The following is an 18,925-nucleotide window of genomic DNA, read 5'->3' on the forward strand; positions in this document are numbered from 1 at the left end:
AAAATCCAGGAGAGCTCGGTATTTCTCAAAAAATAAAAATACAGTCGTATTATAGTAAAGGGATGCATAACACGAGTTTATAACCACGGGCACCAGTCCCCATGCATGAGCAGCTATGGGGTGAAGCATAAAAATATCAAACCAGATGCGGGACATTTATTAACATATTCGACAATTTTCTTAAAAAAAATCTTCATTCGGTTGAAAAGTTAAAATCTTCAAATGACAGAAATATTTTTCAGCAACTAAGTTTTTCACTCCAAGAACCCGGAAAGCCAAACTATAGCCATTTTGGTTGGACAATGCGGCTAAAGCTTTAAAAATAACAAACAACAAGTGTCAGTCGGTTTTGCCGACAGATATATACTCTCAGCCTATGGTTTGCGGAATCTCCGTCCTCGGAATAAAACATGGGTTTTATTATTTGCTTTATATAAGGCAAATTTTTGGATCAAATCAGACATTCTTGATATGGGATGTTCCATTCCCATTTTATTATAAAATACATTTTTATCACAATTTTGAGATCAGAATAAAATTCAATCAGGATTTAGTCTTGTCCGTCTGTTGAAATCACGATAGAATTTACAATATTTGAGACAAATCTTTGAAATACTAAATTTGTATACCCTTCACCACACTGTCTTTGTGCATATGTTTGTAACAGGCAAAAGGAATCGATATAGTACCATGGTTCCTTTTGAGAATATGCATATCCGTCTGTCCGTCCATTTATTTTTGTTTATAATCCGATTTGGATGAAATTTGGCACAGTTCACTTATTTGGCCCAAGGACGAACTCTATATTGTAGAAAATCGGTTTAGATTTAGATATAGTCCGATTTTATGTGAACGATGCACCAAACTCCTAATATTTGTCCAATTGGGACAAAATTCGGCACAGAGTACTGAATTAGGTCCAGACTGATGTCTGGACTGATGTCTGGACCTAATGAATGATACACCAATTCCCCAATATTTATCCGACTGATGCCTGAAAAGTTTTGTTAAAATCTGTTCAGATTAAGACATAGCTACCATATATGGTTTCCTCCGAGTTTTTGTGAATTACCGGTCCGATTGGTTCGGTTTGACATCTGTAAAGTTTTGTTGAAATCGGTCCAGATTTAGATATAGCTTCCACATAGAGTTTCGTCCGTTACATGCAATTTCTTTATTGGTTCAAATATCTATGTAGATCACATTTGTTTTTCACCCGATTCCATGTCAATGGTCATCCAATGATGCTATGCATCTTCTATCATCATCTCTTGTATGTACCCAAAGTGATGAAGGGTATTACATATTCGGCCCCGTCCGACTTTTGAACTTTCCCTACTGGTTGGTTATGGAATATATCGGTCCATTTTTTGGTATAGCCCCCATACAAATGAACCACCATTATGTCGGTTTTCAATCGAGTAGGTAGTTTTGGCTCTCATTGTGTAAAATATCAAATCCATCAAAACTTTCAACATTGGCCTATTTTTTAGGGTAACCGTATATAACGATATCTCCCAACTTTCGCTATTTTGATGAGTTTGGATATGTTTTTCAATCAAATAGGTTATAAACGAGTATTTTGGATCCTCATTGGGTAAAAGAACTCTATTCCAAACTTTATCAATATAGATTCACTTTTCGGGATAGGCCCATATAGAGGACCTCCTTTTATTGGTTTTCAACAGAATCGACTCTAATTTGAGTTGTTGAGTTTTCATTGGTTGTCAAACACTCCTACCAAACTTCTTCAAAAAAGAACAAGAATTAATCGTTTTTACAGGAGGTCATAAGTTCTATTTTATCGAAGACCATAGAATGCATTTTAAATAAAGAAAATCCGGAGAGCTCTACTAAAAAATTTAGTTTTATAGGTACATTGACTGATTTAAGACCTTAGATTTAATGTTTAATTTTTAGTGTGCGTTTTTCTTTAATTACTGTTAAGTATCAGCGGATCAAATTCCACCTTGAGTAGCCTGAGGGGTTAATGATTAGAGTAGAACAATTTAAAAACGAAAAAAACAAAATTTTATTTCGTATTTGAAGTATAACGTCCATAACACGGTACGGTTGCTTGAAACTGAATGTTATCTGAAAATCGCACATAAAAATTTTGTAGTTTTGTAGCGGCTCCGAAAAGAAGCTTTTTTGTTATTTGAATGATAAAAAGCTTTTTCAATTTCAAAGCTTGAGTTGGCAAATAAAAACCGCTACAATTGAAAAACTTTTAAAAACGTAATAACTTTTAAGAAAAAGGCCCATTCAACGAGCCACAGTCTAAAGGCGAAAATCAAAACTTTTTTTAAGAAACCAAAAACAAAAACATAAATTACAACAACGGCAAAATTTAATGTTTTGGCTTTTTGTGCAAAGTATAAAAACTATAAATAAAACTAAGTGAAGAAACATTTCAAGATTTGCCACCGGAGTGAAGTGAACAAGAAGGCAACAAAAGTTACGGAATAAACTTAGAAAAATTAATAATTAAAAAAAAATTGCGAAATATTAAAAAAAAATACTTCATTAAGACAACAATTAGAATTAGTGTTTAGAAATTAAAAAGCAAAAAAAGCTAATAATAATTAAAAATGCATTTGGCTATGTTGCAATCTGTGTTGGCCATAATGGCCTTAATCGGAAGTTCCCTGGCAGCCATTGCCTCATTGCCCAATAGCCAGGAATTTGCAACATCGACAACATCCTCCTCGTTGGTAAATGTTGATAGTTTATTAGCATTTCCTAGTGAATTGGCGGCGGGTACCGCTGATGACAGCAGCAACAACAACAATGGTGGCAATCAGCAACAAAAGGAATTCAGTTCAAGTGAGTGTGTAAATAACAACATAAAAAACAGCAACAACAACAATATGCCATGTTACAATAGATCGACAAAAAGAAAAAAAATCCCCTCGAAAATGAAAATCGTGACAACCACAAAAAACACAACAACATGGAAAGGAAATATGTGACGCATGGTTTATGCAATTTTTCCTCTCATTTTGGGTGTTTTTTTCAATTTTTTGCATGAAGAACTTGAAAACCAAAACCAAAAAATTATGTTAGCAATTTTTTTACATAAGTTTGTGAAGCGAAATTTCAAGTGTGTACGATTGTGAAAAATTCAGGTTTTCTTGTGTGACCAATGATTTTTATTCAAATGTTCCAAAGTTTTCCAAATCATTTTTCCAGTTTTTCAAATTGTGTGTGTGTGTGTTATTTTTTCTTAAACCCAAACCTAACAATGAAACAGAAACCAAAAATAGTTCGAGAAGGAAAACCAGCCTAATTTGTGTTACTGTGAGATAGAGTGGCTCTGGGTGTGTGTTTATGTGTGAGATATTGGCATTTGCAAGTGGCAGTACCAACGCTGACTGGTGCAGTTACTGATAAAAATTTGTCAAAATTATTTTGTTGGTCTTGCAAACTTGTTGCAAGCTAAAAAGTGTGTGTGTATGTATGGGTGGTGATGTGTAAATATTATTATTTCTGCTTGAATGCCATAGATTTATTGTTGTTGGTTTTTTAGGAAATCAAAGGTGTTTAGATGTAATGAAGAAAAAACAAGTTTGTGTCTTAAGTCTTTTGTTTCGACTGTCAACAATAATAGGTATTTGAAAAAGATGAACATTTTGGTAATAACCGACATTATTTGTGCAAAAATAACATTATTTTAAGGGATATTTATATAATTTTTGTTTTAGGATTTTTTCAAAAGCTTTGACCTTTTAAGGGGGTCATTTTTAAGATATAGAACATTTTATGAGAGGCTTTTAATGGAATGAATTTTAGCAGGCATTTTGGAAAAAAATCCATTTTAGATTGCCTTAAAAAGAACGAATCTTTTGTAAAGGGTATAAATTAAAACTATTTTGTAATAATATCAAATTTTTTTAAATATACGAAGCACTTCGTTCGATTTCTGTTTTCTGGGTAAGAAATGGACATCAATAAAAATTATGCCTTTAAATACCTTTGGAGAAGTCAGACAGACAGACAGACAAAGAACATCATCTGTAATGATGTTCTTTATTCAGCAGGAATTCGATATACCAAATTATAGCCACCTTGATGAGAAAATTCGTTTATAAACAAATCATACTGAAAATGGGTCGGGACTCCCGAAATTCCAAATTCAAATCACTACCTTGGGAAATGATTTTAAAACTTTCGGACGGTGCCGACCATATGTTACCCTACACAACTTCCACGAAAATCTAACTTTGTGTGGTACTGTATTGTGAGCTGGGGCAATATATCGCGATATTTTTACCCTATTGACCGACAGCACTTCTAATTACTTGTCCAGATTATTTTAAGCGTGGGTTGTGTTGTGATGTTAGGCTTTCAATGTGGCCTTTAGATCGACCCGAAAAAAATACAAAAAATTAAGTTTTCGGTCCACTTCAACCCAAAATTATTATCTGATCATCACCGAAAATTATAGACGTTGTCCTTGACCATAACTGGAACCTCATGGAACATTTCAAAGCGATCAGCGCTATATTTCCACCATCTAGTGTGATAATCGGTTGTAATCGGTTGTAACTCCCACATCCGAGTACATACGATAATATAATTGGTATCAATTTAAATGCTAACCACTCCTCTTGGATATACTATAAACTTCTTGGGTATATGTCCTTCAGGAGTAAATATATACGCTATAGAATACATTTTTTTTTCATTTTTTACACCAAAGTCAGGGTCCATTTGATCCGCTTAGTATTGACCGATCTTTATCAAAGCAGGCATGCTTATTCTTTGGCCCAATCCCCTTCTCCATGCAAAAATTCGAGATTTTTGAGCAATAATTGCGGCCTCTGCAGCGTCCAGAAAAACCGACAAAAATTTAGTATTTGGTCCATTTCATCCCCTAAATATTAACCAATCTTTACCAAAAACAATAGGGGTCTTCATTGCGCTGATACCATCCTACGTGCAAAATTTCGTGAAGATTGGTCCATAACTGTGGCCTGTATCGTGTTTACAAATTATAATGGACAGACGGACGGACGTAATATCGAGACTGCCCTAAAAGTGGACAAATTTTGTAGTTGGAATATTTTCTCTCCAATGAGAAACCAATGAGAAATTCTAAAATAAAGCTCAATTTTTTGCAAACTTGCCCAAAGGTTTAAAAATACCGAATATCAATTCCAAACGCTCTATCTTAAATATTGTGAGCTTTGTCGTGATTGCAACAGACGGATGAACGGACATACAGAAATGACTGAATCGACATTGACTTTTATTCTGATGAATATTTTTTATAGGTTGGAATTATTGATTTAATATAGATTATGGATTAAATTGGACCCTTTATACCATTGATTTTTTTTTTTTAAATTTTGACACTTTCTAGAGACGGTGGACCAATTGACTCTATCTTCAGAATTGATCTAAAATTATTACTATGTATAAATTTTTAATAGAATTGGATATTCCGGCTTATAAATTTTCAAAATGTTGATTATTTTTGAAAGTGGTACTAATACTAAGAATTTAACCGATAATCACCATCTTAAAACTTCACTTTCTAATCCTGGCATATTTTCCAAAATGTTATTTTTCCGATTGGGTCACTTTGGGTTTTTGTTAATTTGGCCCTCGGAATATTGACCGATCATCATCTAAACAACCGCTCTAAGTATTTGGTCAGATCCCCTTCACCTTGAAAAATATGTGAGGTTCTGCTATAATAATTGCCTCTAGAGCGACTAGAAAATCTGACAAAATTAAAATTTTCTGTTCATTGCACCCCCTGAATGAAATTTCAAGGTCAACAACTCCTCTTGGATATACTATCAACTTCTCGGGTATATGTCTTTCAGGAGCAAGTATATATGCCCCAGAATAAAGATTTTGTAATTTTGCACACCAAAGGCAGGGTCCATTTGACCCTCTAAATATTGACCGATCTTTATCAAAACAGGCATGCTTATTCTTTGGTCCGATCCCCTTCTCCATGCAAAAATTCGGGGTGTTTGGGCCATAATTGCGGCCTGTGGAGCGACCAGAAAAACCGACAAAAATGAAGTTTTTGGTCCATTTCATCCCCTAAATATTAATCGATCTTTCCAAAAACAATAGGGGTCTTCATTGGCCAGAACCCATCCTACATGCAAAATTTCGTGAAGATTGGTCCATAACTGTGGCCTGTATCGTGTTTACAAATTATAATGGACAGACGGACGGACGGACGGACACACATGTCTAGATCGACTCAGCTAGTCGAGATATGACTTAAAGGTGGGTCTAGGACCAATATTTTGCGGCATTACAAACTTTTGGGGCTGCACAAAGCTATAATACCCTGACAACAGGGTATTATAGCTTTGTGGCGAAAATAGCGTTCCAAAGCTTTATTTCATTCTTTAACTTAAAAAAAAACAGCTCCAATATAAACTGCCAGCAGCACAATACAACTTCAATTGATGTAGGTCAGTTACTTGGGGTTTCAAACGTCTTTCATCACCCAGCAGAAATGCTCACGGATAGAGACAACGAGGTGACAGACTGACTAATCCACATCAAAAACAACAACAGATAAAACAATAACAAAGAAACACAAAAGCATACCAGCTAACAGACAAAAAAGCTTCTAAAGAGATCTGCAGACGTCTTAAAGCCGGCAAATCGCAAAATAGTGAAACTAAATTGAATGAAACTACAATGTAGTAGAGAGAAGAAGAATAGGGTGGACTAGAGGGTTTGATGGTTTGTTTGTTGGATTTGTTCATTAGTACAAAGTACTGGTAATTACACCAAATAGATTTATGAAGTAATCAACCATGGTTGGTTATTCCTAAGCATTTTAGTAATTCCGCTGTTTTCGATTTTTTTATTTACTTGCCGTGTGTTTTTTCGCAATCAGACCCATTTTTTGTTGCTGAAGAAACATTAATTATTAAATTTTATGTACATAAAGTAATGTTAAAATACAGTGAAACTTAAGAAAAAAAATGGTATCCCAAATAATGCGCCAATACTGCAAAAAAAAATATTTTTGGCGATTAATTTATAAAAATTATTTTTCCCTTTTTTCCTTTATAATTTCTAGTTGTCCTAAACGATTATATTTGTAATAGTCATATATTTTCCCCTGCCTATAGACTCCACTGTAATTACTTGTTTTACATTGCCTTAAAATTTTCAATATATTAATTTTTTTTTTAACCCATGCATAACCTAACCATTTTTATTGTTTGTTTCAAAAAAAAATGTGTTAATTATTTTCAATAAGGTGTTAAAATAATTTCCATTCAAAAAATAAGCCAATCAACAATGATAGGCTACACAGCAGCAGCACCAGTAGCCAAACACAATATAGTACATGGGCTTTGTATGAAATTTCATCAATATGACCTTCAATTGCAATGATTTTTTCGGCGTATTTACAGAGCTTTGCATTTGAAAGCAGAAAGTAAAGCCAATACCAAACAAAAGACTTAAGACACAAACTTCAGACAAAAAAATCGTTAAGCATGGCCATACCATTTTATGGGCTTAAGATTAAATATGTGTATAACGAAACAGGAGATTAACTGAGAATTAACACTCCAACATACAAAAGACTTAAGACACAAACTTCATTTGTAGCACTGGCGCACCCCAGTCAACTGATAACAAACAGGTATATTAAATTTTTACTACCCGAAATGCTTCTTATTTACCTTCAACAAATAAACAGACAAACAAAAAATCTGTAATTGTAGAAACAAACATACGCACACACTCATATATATAAATATACATACATCAAAAATGTAAAGAAGTTAACAACATTTTTGATCTTGACCCAATTTATTGCGACAATCGAATTTCTTAGTTTTTTTCGCACATTGTCCATTCATGTTTGTGCGAATGTCTGTTTATAATCTTTATGATAATGCAAAAAATATAGATGCCACTTCTATTAACAAGTTTATAACAATAAGAAGAAGTAGCATATCTCATCGAAACGAAGCCAGATATCACACATAATTTGTTGATTTTAATATTTTTTATGGGTTCAAAGCCACTACGAGTCAAAACGGCCGTTTTTTTTTTTCTTTGTATGTCACACATTGACGACAATGCGCACACATTGTAAATTGTCATCGAATTAACACAGTTATAAATGTTTTTATTTATGATTTTGTTCCGTATAACTGAATACGGTTGACCGGTAAACATAAAAAATTAAGAAAAAAATAAATTTAATGGGGCTGAGTTTAGTGACACTGGTTACTGTTTGTTGAAAGAGAGGAAATCTTTAAAAAAGTGACAAACAAAAGATTGTCTTTAGGGTCTAAGCTGGCATATACTGGAGTTTATATAGAAGAAAATATGACCTCTTAAATCAAGAAATTAATTGTTAATACCATTCGATCCCTCTCGTGGAATATATAGGTTTCCCAAGGCTATATATGTATAATTCTATTGACAAATTTCATTTCTACGGAAATTCAAGAAAAAATCACACTTCGGAAAGTCGATTTTCTTGACAGATATATACCCTTAGCCCATGGTTTGCAAAGTCTATAGAATTACTGCCTAGTGTCCAGGTGTAGCATTTATTAATAAATTTATAATTGTTAAAAATTATGACAGTTTGAGAAGGTGGTACCCCAGGTGATTACACCTGGGGCACTTTGATTGTGTCTACTTAGAAGTTTAAAAACAAAACAAATAAAAAAAGTGTCTGTAGGTGTTGCCGACAGATATATACCCTCAGCCTATGATTTACGGACGTTTTTAGAATTATTCACTTTATAAATGGTATAGGTTTTATCATAGAAAAACGGTTATTAAATTTTGAAGAGGACCGCTCTAGGACTGGTGAAGGATTTTTGAATATTGACAATTTTGACCCTCCTTCTGGTACATCCTCCACAGTACCAGAAGGAGGGGACCCATCATCGGACTTAATATAGGATAGGTAAAGATAATAGACTGTGCAAAGTTTGGTTCAAATTCGTCATTCCATTTATCCAATATTGGATTTGTAAATATTGAAAATGTTGTAAAATTTTGACCATTTTGTGGTGGAGGTGCCAGAATGAGTGGACCGATATTCCCATCTTCGAACTTGTACTAAGTTTAGAAGAAATATTACGATGTACAATGTTTGGATAAAATCGGTTACTCCCTTTGAGAGTGTTGGTGCGCACCAGCCGGCCAGACGTACTGACGGACATTTGTAAATCGACTCCAAATTGTCTGAAATGGATTTGGTTAAAAGAAACATGGGGTCTAAAACTAATATTTCGATAAGGCACATTTTTGCCACATCATTAGCCATGAGGCTGAAGGTATAAACATGTAGTGGGGATGAGTTTAGTGACAAATGATAATTTATGATTCGGAAGAGGAAACCATCAAAAAATTGCAACCAAAAGACTGGCTTTGACAAAAATTGGGAAGGACAATTTTCCACATGTCAGCTATGATACTCTTGAAAAAATAATTCAAATAAAATCCTCGAAAGGTCAATTTGCAGCCGGAAAATGGGACGGAAACGTAAAGCTATGTTGAGCATTTTCTGTTGTACCCTCTAAGTACTCAAATTTGTGTATTACTCCTGCACTAATGTTATTTATTATCAATAAGTTTTGTTGCGTAAATATTTTTTGAGGATTTTTAGGGGTTTTTGAAGGACACACACAGTCATAAGCATGGGTTTTGTGAGGATTTTTAAAAGGATTTAGACTTATGCCTTTTTGGATTTTTTTAATGATTTTTTTTGTAAGGATCCTTTTAAAGGATGTTTATTACCATAAGCGTTGACGATCCACAGGATACACGCAATGCTAAGGATTTCTTTAAGAACCCACAGACATTTAAGCGGGGATTTATTAAATTATTGGTAAATAACCCACATAGACATACGAAGGGCCACAACTTACTTAAGAAAGGTCTGGCTTTTTAAAATAAACTTCTGAAGGACCCACAAGTCCCAGAAGTGGACAGTCTAAATTTGTAAAAAATTTAGAAAACGTTTTATTTTAAAGATTATGGAAGTCATTATTTTTAAGACTTTACCGCAACTACAATTGGACTTGAATTTTGTGTGGACCCTTATTCTCCACATTTAAACATTTGTTGTACATATTAGAGTCCTTAGTCCTGTAAATATTTTTAATATGACATTCCTATTAATTGCATTGCATTTTTATTTACTGAGATGCTGAGAAAAATTGTATATATTTATATCTCCTAGGGGAATAATAATATACTACTCAGGTTATAATTTTGTTCTGTCTTTTTTTGGTAATAAATCTGCTATGATAAAACCGGAAACAATACTTATGAAAACACACAGTCTGGAGACACAATCCCATTATATTAATACAAAATCATTCATCATTTTTCAAATCCCCTTTGCTGTAAAACACCTAATCACACCCCATCAACATATTTTGCATTAATTTCCTACATTTGTTACCATGACCCTGAAAATGCAAATGGAAGTGGAAGAAGAAGAAACTGAAATCAAAACAAAACCCCTCAATAAAAAAAAAACAATTTGACACAAATTAACAAAAAATAATACAAATGGAACCGTTTGGAATTCATTAAACGCAACGGCCACTAAAACAAATGAATGAATTAATTAACAGGTGAAGACAGGTAAAATAAACAGCAATTTATGCAGTGATGCCCCTACTCTAGTAAGGGTCATTGATTAGTGTTTCAAGGTGTTAAAATACCAGAAATGAAGAAGAGGGGATTTTTTCATAAACAAAAACAATCACAGAAACGTTAGTAATGCTAAAGAGAAATACATAAAGGTAACACCCTATTGTAAGTATTCTATAGGTGAAATTTCCAACCGAAGTGACTGATATTTAGAGTCCACAACTATACTATGTAGCAACATCGAGCGCATGGTCTAATGAATAGAAATTTTTTTATGAGAATGAAATCGCTTAGCGGAACGAAATCCCAGAAGGATAAACACGTCATAGGTCAAGTTTTTAAGTTATGGGGCGATGAATTTGTTTTCAGGTGACTCAAACGTTCGTGAAGGTAAAAGTATATATCTTTGTTGGCGTCTATTAAGGCTATTTTTGAGATGCCATATCATTTAGAACAGTTAAAATATAGGGATAAATTAGAAGTATAATTTTGCCGGAATTCTCAGAAAATAAATACCGTAAAGAAAGTATATCATTTTTATCAATTTAATTTTCAATTACAAATAATTTTGTAAATTACAAAAACAAAATTGTAACGACATGATAGTCATCGTCCATTGACCCTTTTCAATTGAAGTGGCATTGAACTTTTCCATGAAGGTGTTGGCAGCACAAAAGGTTTCTTTGCATATTAAAAAAATATATATATTCACAAAAATAATTGCCGGTTCAATGTTAATGTATTACAATGTTAACAAATGTATGCATGAATGAATGAGTGAAAACATGAATGAACTACAATAAATATGTATCGTGTAGCCGGGTCAAGAAAACAACATGTCAAAAAGAAGAAGAAAACAAAACTACAATATAAGCATAAAACCATGACCTACGTCACACTGACAACAGTTACCAAAACATATAAACAGTAGTCGTTATAAGAAAAAATAAAAAAGACAAACAAAAATACAATGACGAGCAGAGAAACTGTCTAGAGGGGAATAAACAAGAAAAAAATTATTTTGTTTACAAAATAAGAAAACTACTTAAGGTTAATAACATTAGAAATCGCTGGGGGGTCAAATGTTAAAGTCCATTACTAGGTTTTTTTATGTTTTATTGCTTCGAATGGGTAATTCCATTACTGTTTGTATACAAAAGACTTAAGACACAAGCACTAAATATAAATACCCAATACAAACCAGTAAGGAAAGTAGTAAAGTCGGACCGACTATATAATACCCTTCACCACTTTGGGTATATTCTACATATGTCTCCTAACAGACTCCGCCTTTTCGAAAGAACATTGGCATCAAATTGAACGAACTTGAATATACGATCTTTATGCCTTTCTGGAACCTATGCTAAATTTAATTTCATTGAACCGATTTTCATATCTAAATCTGGAACGATTTTTACGAAGATTATCGCACATCATACTACGCTCTGTCAAATTTCGTGCAAATCGAAGAATATATATAGGGTCTTTGGTGCACCATTTATATAAAAACGGACGAATATATATATATATATATATATTGGAGCAATATCTAAATCTGGACCGATTTTCACGAAACTTTGCACACATCTTTCTAGGCTTAGTTCAGTACGCTATGCCAAATTTCGTGCAAATCGAATGATATATAGGGATATTGGTGCACCATTTACATAAAATCTGACGAAAATATATATGGGAGGTATATGTAAATCTGAACCGATTTTCATGAAACTATGCACACATCATTCTAGGCTCAGTTCAGTATGCCATGCTTAATTTCGTGCAAATATATAGGGACATTGTGCACCATTTACATAAAATCGAACGAAAATATATACGGGAGATATATCTCAATCTGGACCGATTTTTCCTAATTTCAATAGGGTTCGTCCTTGGGCCAAATAAGCGACCTATGCCAACTTTCATCCAATATGGATAATAAATGCGACCTGTACTTTGTTAACAAAAATACATGGACGGACATGCGTAAATCGACTCAGAAAGTGATTCTATGCATATTCTCAAAAGGAACCACGGGTCTATCTCGATTCCTTTTGCTTGTTACAAACATATGCACAAAGACATAATACCATGTACCTCAGTGTGGTGAAGGGTATAAAAATCAGAGCTCCGAAATGCTTCGAGCGAGTTTCACTCTTTACTCGAATTCGAGCGGGAGTACTCTTGCGAGTAGAAAAAGTAAATAGAGTATACTCTATTTTTCTCTGCCACTCAAATAAGAGCGCAAGTGCTTCGCTCGTTTTCGAGTGGGAGTGAAATACGCTCGAAATCGAGCAGATTACACTCTTGCCGAGTACTCTTTTATTTTTATTTATTTTTTTGTTGTGATACTTGATGTTGTTTGTGTGTATTGTTTGTTTGTTTTGTGATGTTTGGTTTGCTGTACTGCTGGGAAAGCACGCATTAACAAGCTCGTTCTCTGCGTTCACTTTATGTAAGTCTGAAATAGTGACAGCAAGACGAACCAGCCTCCAAATTGAAACCCTCGACAATATTTTGATACTAAAATTAAATAATAAACCACTTATGCATTCATGGGTTTTCTTTCAAACCAGCGCTTTTAATATTTTTGGAGAATACTTTTCCACATTTTTTAATGAATACCATTTTAAAAATTTGTATGGAGGTGTTTATGCTTTTAAAAAAATATTGAATTAATTAAATCGCACGGTTGAATTCATTTTATAAATTGAAATAAAAAACAAATAAAAATCTTATATGGTATAAGATTTTTATTTGTATTTCACATTTTCAGTAAACAAAATAATCGATCTCCCCACAGCACACAAAATATCAACATCAAAAAATGTTTGCTACTACACACACACACAAATTACCAAACAACCAAATTTATTTGTCCACTCGATTTCACTCTTAGAGTGAACTCTTACTCTATTTCGAACATTTTGACTCACACTCTTTTTCTTCATCAAGGAGTACTCGCGAGCACTCCCAAACAAAATAAAAGAGTGGAGAGTATACTCCCTAAAAAACTCGTACTCTTTACTTACTCCCACTCGGGAGTATTTTTCACTCGCGAGTAAAATCGAGCAAATCGGAGCTCTGATAAAAATAATAATTCTGCTCATAGTGTATGTGTCTTAAGTCTTCTTATTTTATCAAAAATAATGGGTAACTGGGTGCTAGCTTTTTGTATATTTTTTAAACAAAAGAACTGGGGCACAAACTCTAGAAATATTTACCAGATTTTTTAAATCCTTATTTTCATTCAATATTTTCTGTTAATGGGTCTTACTAATTTTTCTAAAGTCCTTATAAGGTGTGGATTTTTTTAAATATTTTCAAAAATCTACGCCTTATATGGCCCCTGAAAAAAATAATTTTAAAAATCTACGCCCCATTTGACCCCTGAAAAAGTGGATTTCTTATTTCTAAAAACTTAAGACACAAACGCAGAAGATAAAATCTCATTTGCAAATAATTCAATTATTTCTAGTGCATGTGTCTTAAGTCTTTTGTATTGTGCATAATAAACTCATCTCAAGTAAAACAAAAATAAATTGTAGCATTTTATATTTAAGGTTGGGGTTTTTATGTACAAACCAAAAGACTTAAGACACAAACGCTGACGATAAAATCTCAATTGAAAAATAATGAAATTACTGCTATCGCATGTGTCTTAAGTCTTTTGTTTTGTACGTAACCAAATCATCTAAAATTTGTATTATTGTAAAAAGTTGTAAAAATGAAATTTTGACCTCTGGTCTTAAAACTTTACACCTTATTTTACCTTTAACCTTGTCTAATAAAACCAACTCCACAAAATGTGGTTGTATCTATTACTCCACCTATTGTATTTAATTCAACTAACTAACTTATTTTCTATGTTTGCTTTTTGTGTACTTTATTTCCAGGTCGTTTACAAATAACACCCTGCTCCCTAAGTGATCCCAATAAAAATGAATGCATACGTGGTCTATTTATGCAAATATTGCCGGAATTGAAGGTAATTAAAACGAAACAAAACAACAACAAAATAAAAATAAATTTAGAGCGTAATTACAACATTAAATGGAAACAAAACCAAAGCAGAAGGCTATTTAAGTAATTATGTCTATAATGTAATAGCCAATAAAGTGTGTTCAAGAAAAAAATAACACTTTAAAACTGAAATGTAAACATAACCACAACAAAAATGAATGAAGGAACTATGGACGGTGTAAACTAGTGTGGTAGACTACTTTTAAACAAAAATCAAAATAATAAAGTGGCAGAAAACATTCGGTCTTCATACAAAATATAAAAAAATAAAACCTTTCTAGAAGACTTTTAACTGTATTCCTTACAGAAGGTATATTCTGTAATGACATTTGATACTAAGAATCCCAAAAATCTGTTGTAGTTTACCTACATTAATAGGGTATCAGAGATCTTACCTCTACAGGAAATTTATATATTTTTTCTGAATATATATTCAAAACTAGTCATAATTAGATATTTTCGAAATGCATATGCCTTTAGAAGAACCTCTATAAAGAGGATAAATTTATCTTGAACCATTTTTGTTTGAAAATATAATATAATGAAAAAAAAAAAACAATTGTGGGATAATATATAATAAAAACCTCAAAGCCTTAAATTAATGGATAAACAAATACAACGTATTTTATGGAAAGGGTTTTGCGGAAAATGTATTCTATAAAAATACAATATTTCAAAAAAAGTAATGATAAAGTAATATCGATATTTTTTCTTAAAAAAAAAAACAAAAATTTCAATGAATATTCTACTCATACACAATATTTTATGTACAAAACGAGATCATTATCTCTTAGGAAAACAATTTTAAAATAGCAATGCTAAGTAATTACAGTGATCCAGGAGTATACTCGGACTCCCCGTATAATACTACACACCATATACTACACAACTACCACTGGACTTAAATTTCAGCTGTGTTAAATCCAAATTCTGTGCCAAAATTTACGACTGGTGGCACCCTATATTGGAACCTCCAACAATATTAAAAACATTAAAATTTATAGAATCCGGTATCCTATATACTTCTACAGATCCTCTTTCACATGATGGCAACTTCTCCAGACCATGTCAATAAAAGAACAATTTGATCATTTTTCACACACAAGAATTGGACTATTGACCAGATCCCCTTCCCCTTGTAAAATGTCGTAGTGGTCAAATCGTAGTTGTGTTAGAGAACGACCCGAAAAATATTTGAAAATACATACTTGTTCCATACTTGGTCCATATTAATTTCCCATGTCACTCTGTGGGGAAGGTACCAGATATGATGGGACTGTATTGTCGATAGGTGTACTTAATCTATGGTTAATAAAAATATTAAGCACTGTCAAGTTTAGACCACACAGGATTCACTATTCTCTTTATACAGTATATGTTTTTATATCCTTCACCAGGCTGTGGTAAATGGCACATCAAATAACCGAAGTTAAGGCGATTGGCACAAAATTTTATACGACGTACTGAAGTTACTATAACATAATGTTTGTCAAGTTTCGTTGAAATCGCTTCAGATTTTGATATAGATTTCATATATAGTTTTTTCCGATTTTAGGTAAATGGTGCACCAAAGACCCAAGCCAACGAATGTCCGATTAAGATTTGCTTTAAGTCGATTTTCATAATTTTATTCGACTCTATATCTGTACAAATTAAAAATTTAGTATAGGTTGCAGAATGGGATGGTAAAGATCTCATATTTCAGTTCATCCAATTGTCTGCCTGTACGATGCATCGGTTGAATATACCCAAAGTCGTGAAGGGTATCATATAGTCGGCCACCTCCGACTCTACTGGTTTTATTAGAAAGAATTGTAAACAGTTACAAGAAGAAGATGTCCTATAGACCATATTTTCAGATTTAATGTAGGTTTGACAAGTTTTTAAAATGTTCACCCTTTGTGGGAGAGGTAGCACAAGGGGTGGACCTGTGCACATACAGGACTTAATTCAGTTTCGGTATAAATATTGCAAATTTAGGATTAACGCAGACACTATTCCAATTATTTTTTGATTTTACTCATTATGTGGAAGGTACAAACAGGGGTGGACCGTTGAAGCCCATCTTCAGACTTCAATGTTCCATTCTATTTATAAATTTTCTAAAATTAACCTTTGTGAATGAGAAACCAGAAAAAATCGTCCAATGAACTCCATCTTCGGACATAATATAGATAAAAAACTTGTCCGTTCGATTTGTTTCATATGAGACTTAAAAATGTTCAAAATTGTGACCCTTTGTTGTCACATGATAAATGTTCAGCAAAATTTGGACCATCTTGTGGAAGAGGCATCAGAGGGATTGGGATACCTTCAAACATAATTTATGTTTGGAAGAATTATCACGGTGTGTAAAATCCTTTCCAGAGCTAGGGTGAGCACCAGGCAGTCCGACAGAAAGACAGATGGACGGACAGACATTTCAAAATCGATTCCGAATTGCCTGAAACGGATTTGCTCCAATGAAACATATACAGGGTCTAAAACGATATTTCGATGAATCACATTTTTATCGTATTAAAGTTCGGATCAAAATAAACATACTACAGAACTCAATAGCCACTTAAAAATTACTTTTGAAACCCGAATAGCATTAACAAGATAAAATATGTTTTTAAAGGTCTACCATAAACATAGACAGTTTCAAAAGACTTCAACAGATAAGGTCATATATTTTAAGAGAGCTTATAAAGAAAGAATCCTTTCCCTATAGATTTGTATAGGTTGGGAATGTTTTCTATAAAAGGAAGACCAGCTTTAACAGAGAAAATACCTTTCACATAAGGATTCAATAGGAAATATATAAACAGAATCCTCTCAAAACATCCGCCATCAATTAAACGCTTCTCAAAATGTCTTTCATATTTAGAAGGTTTTTTGAAGATGTCGTCGTTATAGACGCAAGAACTTTTGCTGTTATTCTATTAAAGGATAACTTTCCAGAAGAACGAATTCTTTATTATTGTATTATTTTTCTGTCGAAATGTATTCCGAATTTCTTGTGCCAAGGGTGGACCTTCCATCTTTTCTATCAGAAAAATATGTTTTACCCTCCAAAAAATCGTTAGGTCCTCTAAAGAAAATGTACTACCTGTCAGAAAATTATTTTTTTCTTTTTGTTTTAGAGGACCTCTGCAAAGAAATTCTCTTCATCTGACTTTTATTATTTTTTATATTTTTTATTGAACGAAGGTATTTCTGAAAGAGTTTCCTTATAAGGAAGAGTTTCCTATTAAATTTTAAAAAGGTCTTCTTGGATAGATGTGCTTTTGATAGTTTCTCAAAAGCCTGCAGATTTTTTTTTTACTATTTTTTATAATTTAATTTTTTCAATATTTTCAGCAAGGACTACCCGAATTCGGCATGGGTTCATTGGATCCTTATTATTATAATCGTGGTATTTTCCGTTATGCCAGTGAAGGTATTCAGGGAGGTCTATTGATCAAGAATATGCAAATTCATGGCATTTCAAATCTGCAAGTGAAATCTTTCATTGGTAACTTCACCGATAATAGTTTGATTGTGAAATTGGGTTTGGAGATTAAACAGCTGAAAGCTGATGGACAATTTAAGGCTGATGTTAAATTTGGTGGATTGCGATTGGTGCCCAAGGGACCCTTCAACATTACCATTGGTAAGTGGAAGTAGAGGGGGAATAATTTTAATTTAATAAAATAAATTTAAACTTGATTTGCAGACAACATCAAAGCTGTGGCCCTCACCGATGGCAAATTCATTAACACCAATGACAATGGCATGAGACTGCAATTGCAACGTTTAAATGCCAATGTTGCTGTGGGTAATGCCAAAATTATTGCCAATGGTATATTTTCCGATCGTAATTTGAGTAAGTCCAAACAAAAATATTTTAAATTTTATTTAACTAATGTTGTAATTCCCCTTTTTTCAGACACCATGATTTTGAATTTGGTCAATGAAAATCTGCCCGAAATCACCCGTGTTGGCATCCCCGCTACTCGTGACCAATGGGCTCCCATTCTTGTGGAACACATTAACAATTTCTTTGCCCAAGTTCCTTTAGAGAAATTCATAACACCTTAAATGAGTTCTGTTATGGCCAGAGAAAGAGCACAATACAACCAAATATTTATATATGTATATGTATGTAGTTATTTAGTGATTCACTACACACATTTGTTTTTTTTTTACAACCACCACCACAACCACTACTACTACCACCACACCCATGCAAACTTGTAACATTAGTATTTTTTTATTATATATACATTTAAGATATGTTTTAGTTGTATAAGAAACATTG

General features: G+C 33.1%; 1 protein-coding gene across 1 annotated transcript; it reads left to right on the plus strand.

Annotated features, from left to right (window-relative positions):
* The first annotated feature begins 2,591 nt into the window (after positions 1 to 2,591).
* Positions 2,592 to 18,705, plus strand: LOC133334536 (uncharacterized). Its single transcript, XM_061542850.1, has 5 exons — positions 2,592 to 2,826; positions 14,517 to 14,608; positions 17,986 to 18,277; positions 18,341 to 18,490; positions 18,554 to 18,705. The coding sequence occupies exons 1-5, from the start codon at positions 2,592 to 2,594 to the stop codon at positions 18,703 to 18,705; spliced, it is 921 nt and encodes a 306-aa protein (XP_061398834.1).
* Positions 18,706 to 18,925: the final 220 nt, after the last annotated feature.

The sequence above is a fragment of the Musca vetustissima genome, unplaced genomic scaffold (genome assembly GCF_032173495.1).
Source record: "Musca vetustissima isolate MV318-11 ecotype Yass unplaced genomic scaffold, APGP_CSIRO_Mvet_v1 utg18056, whole genome shotgun sequence".
In the NCBI taxonomy this organism is placed as follows: domain Eukaryota; kingdom Metazoa; phylum Arthropoda; class Insecta; order Diptera; family Muscidae; genus Musca; species Musca vetustissima.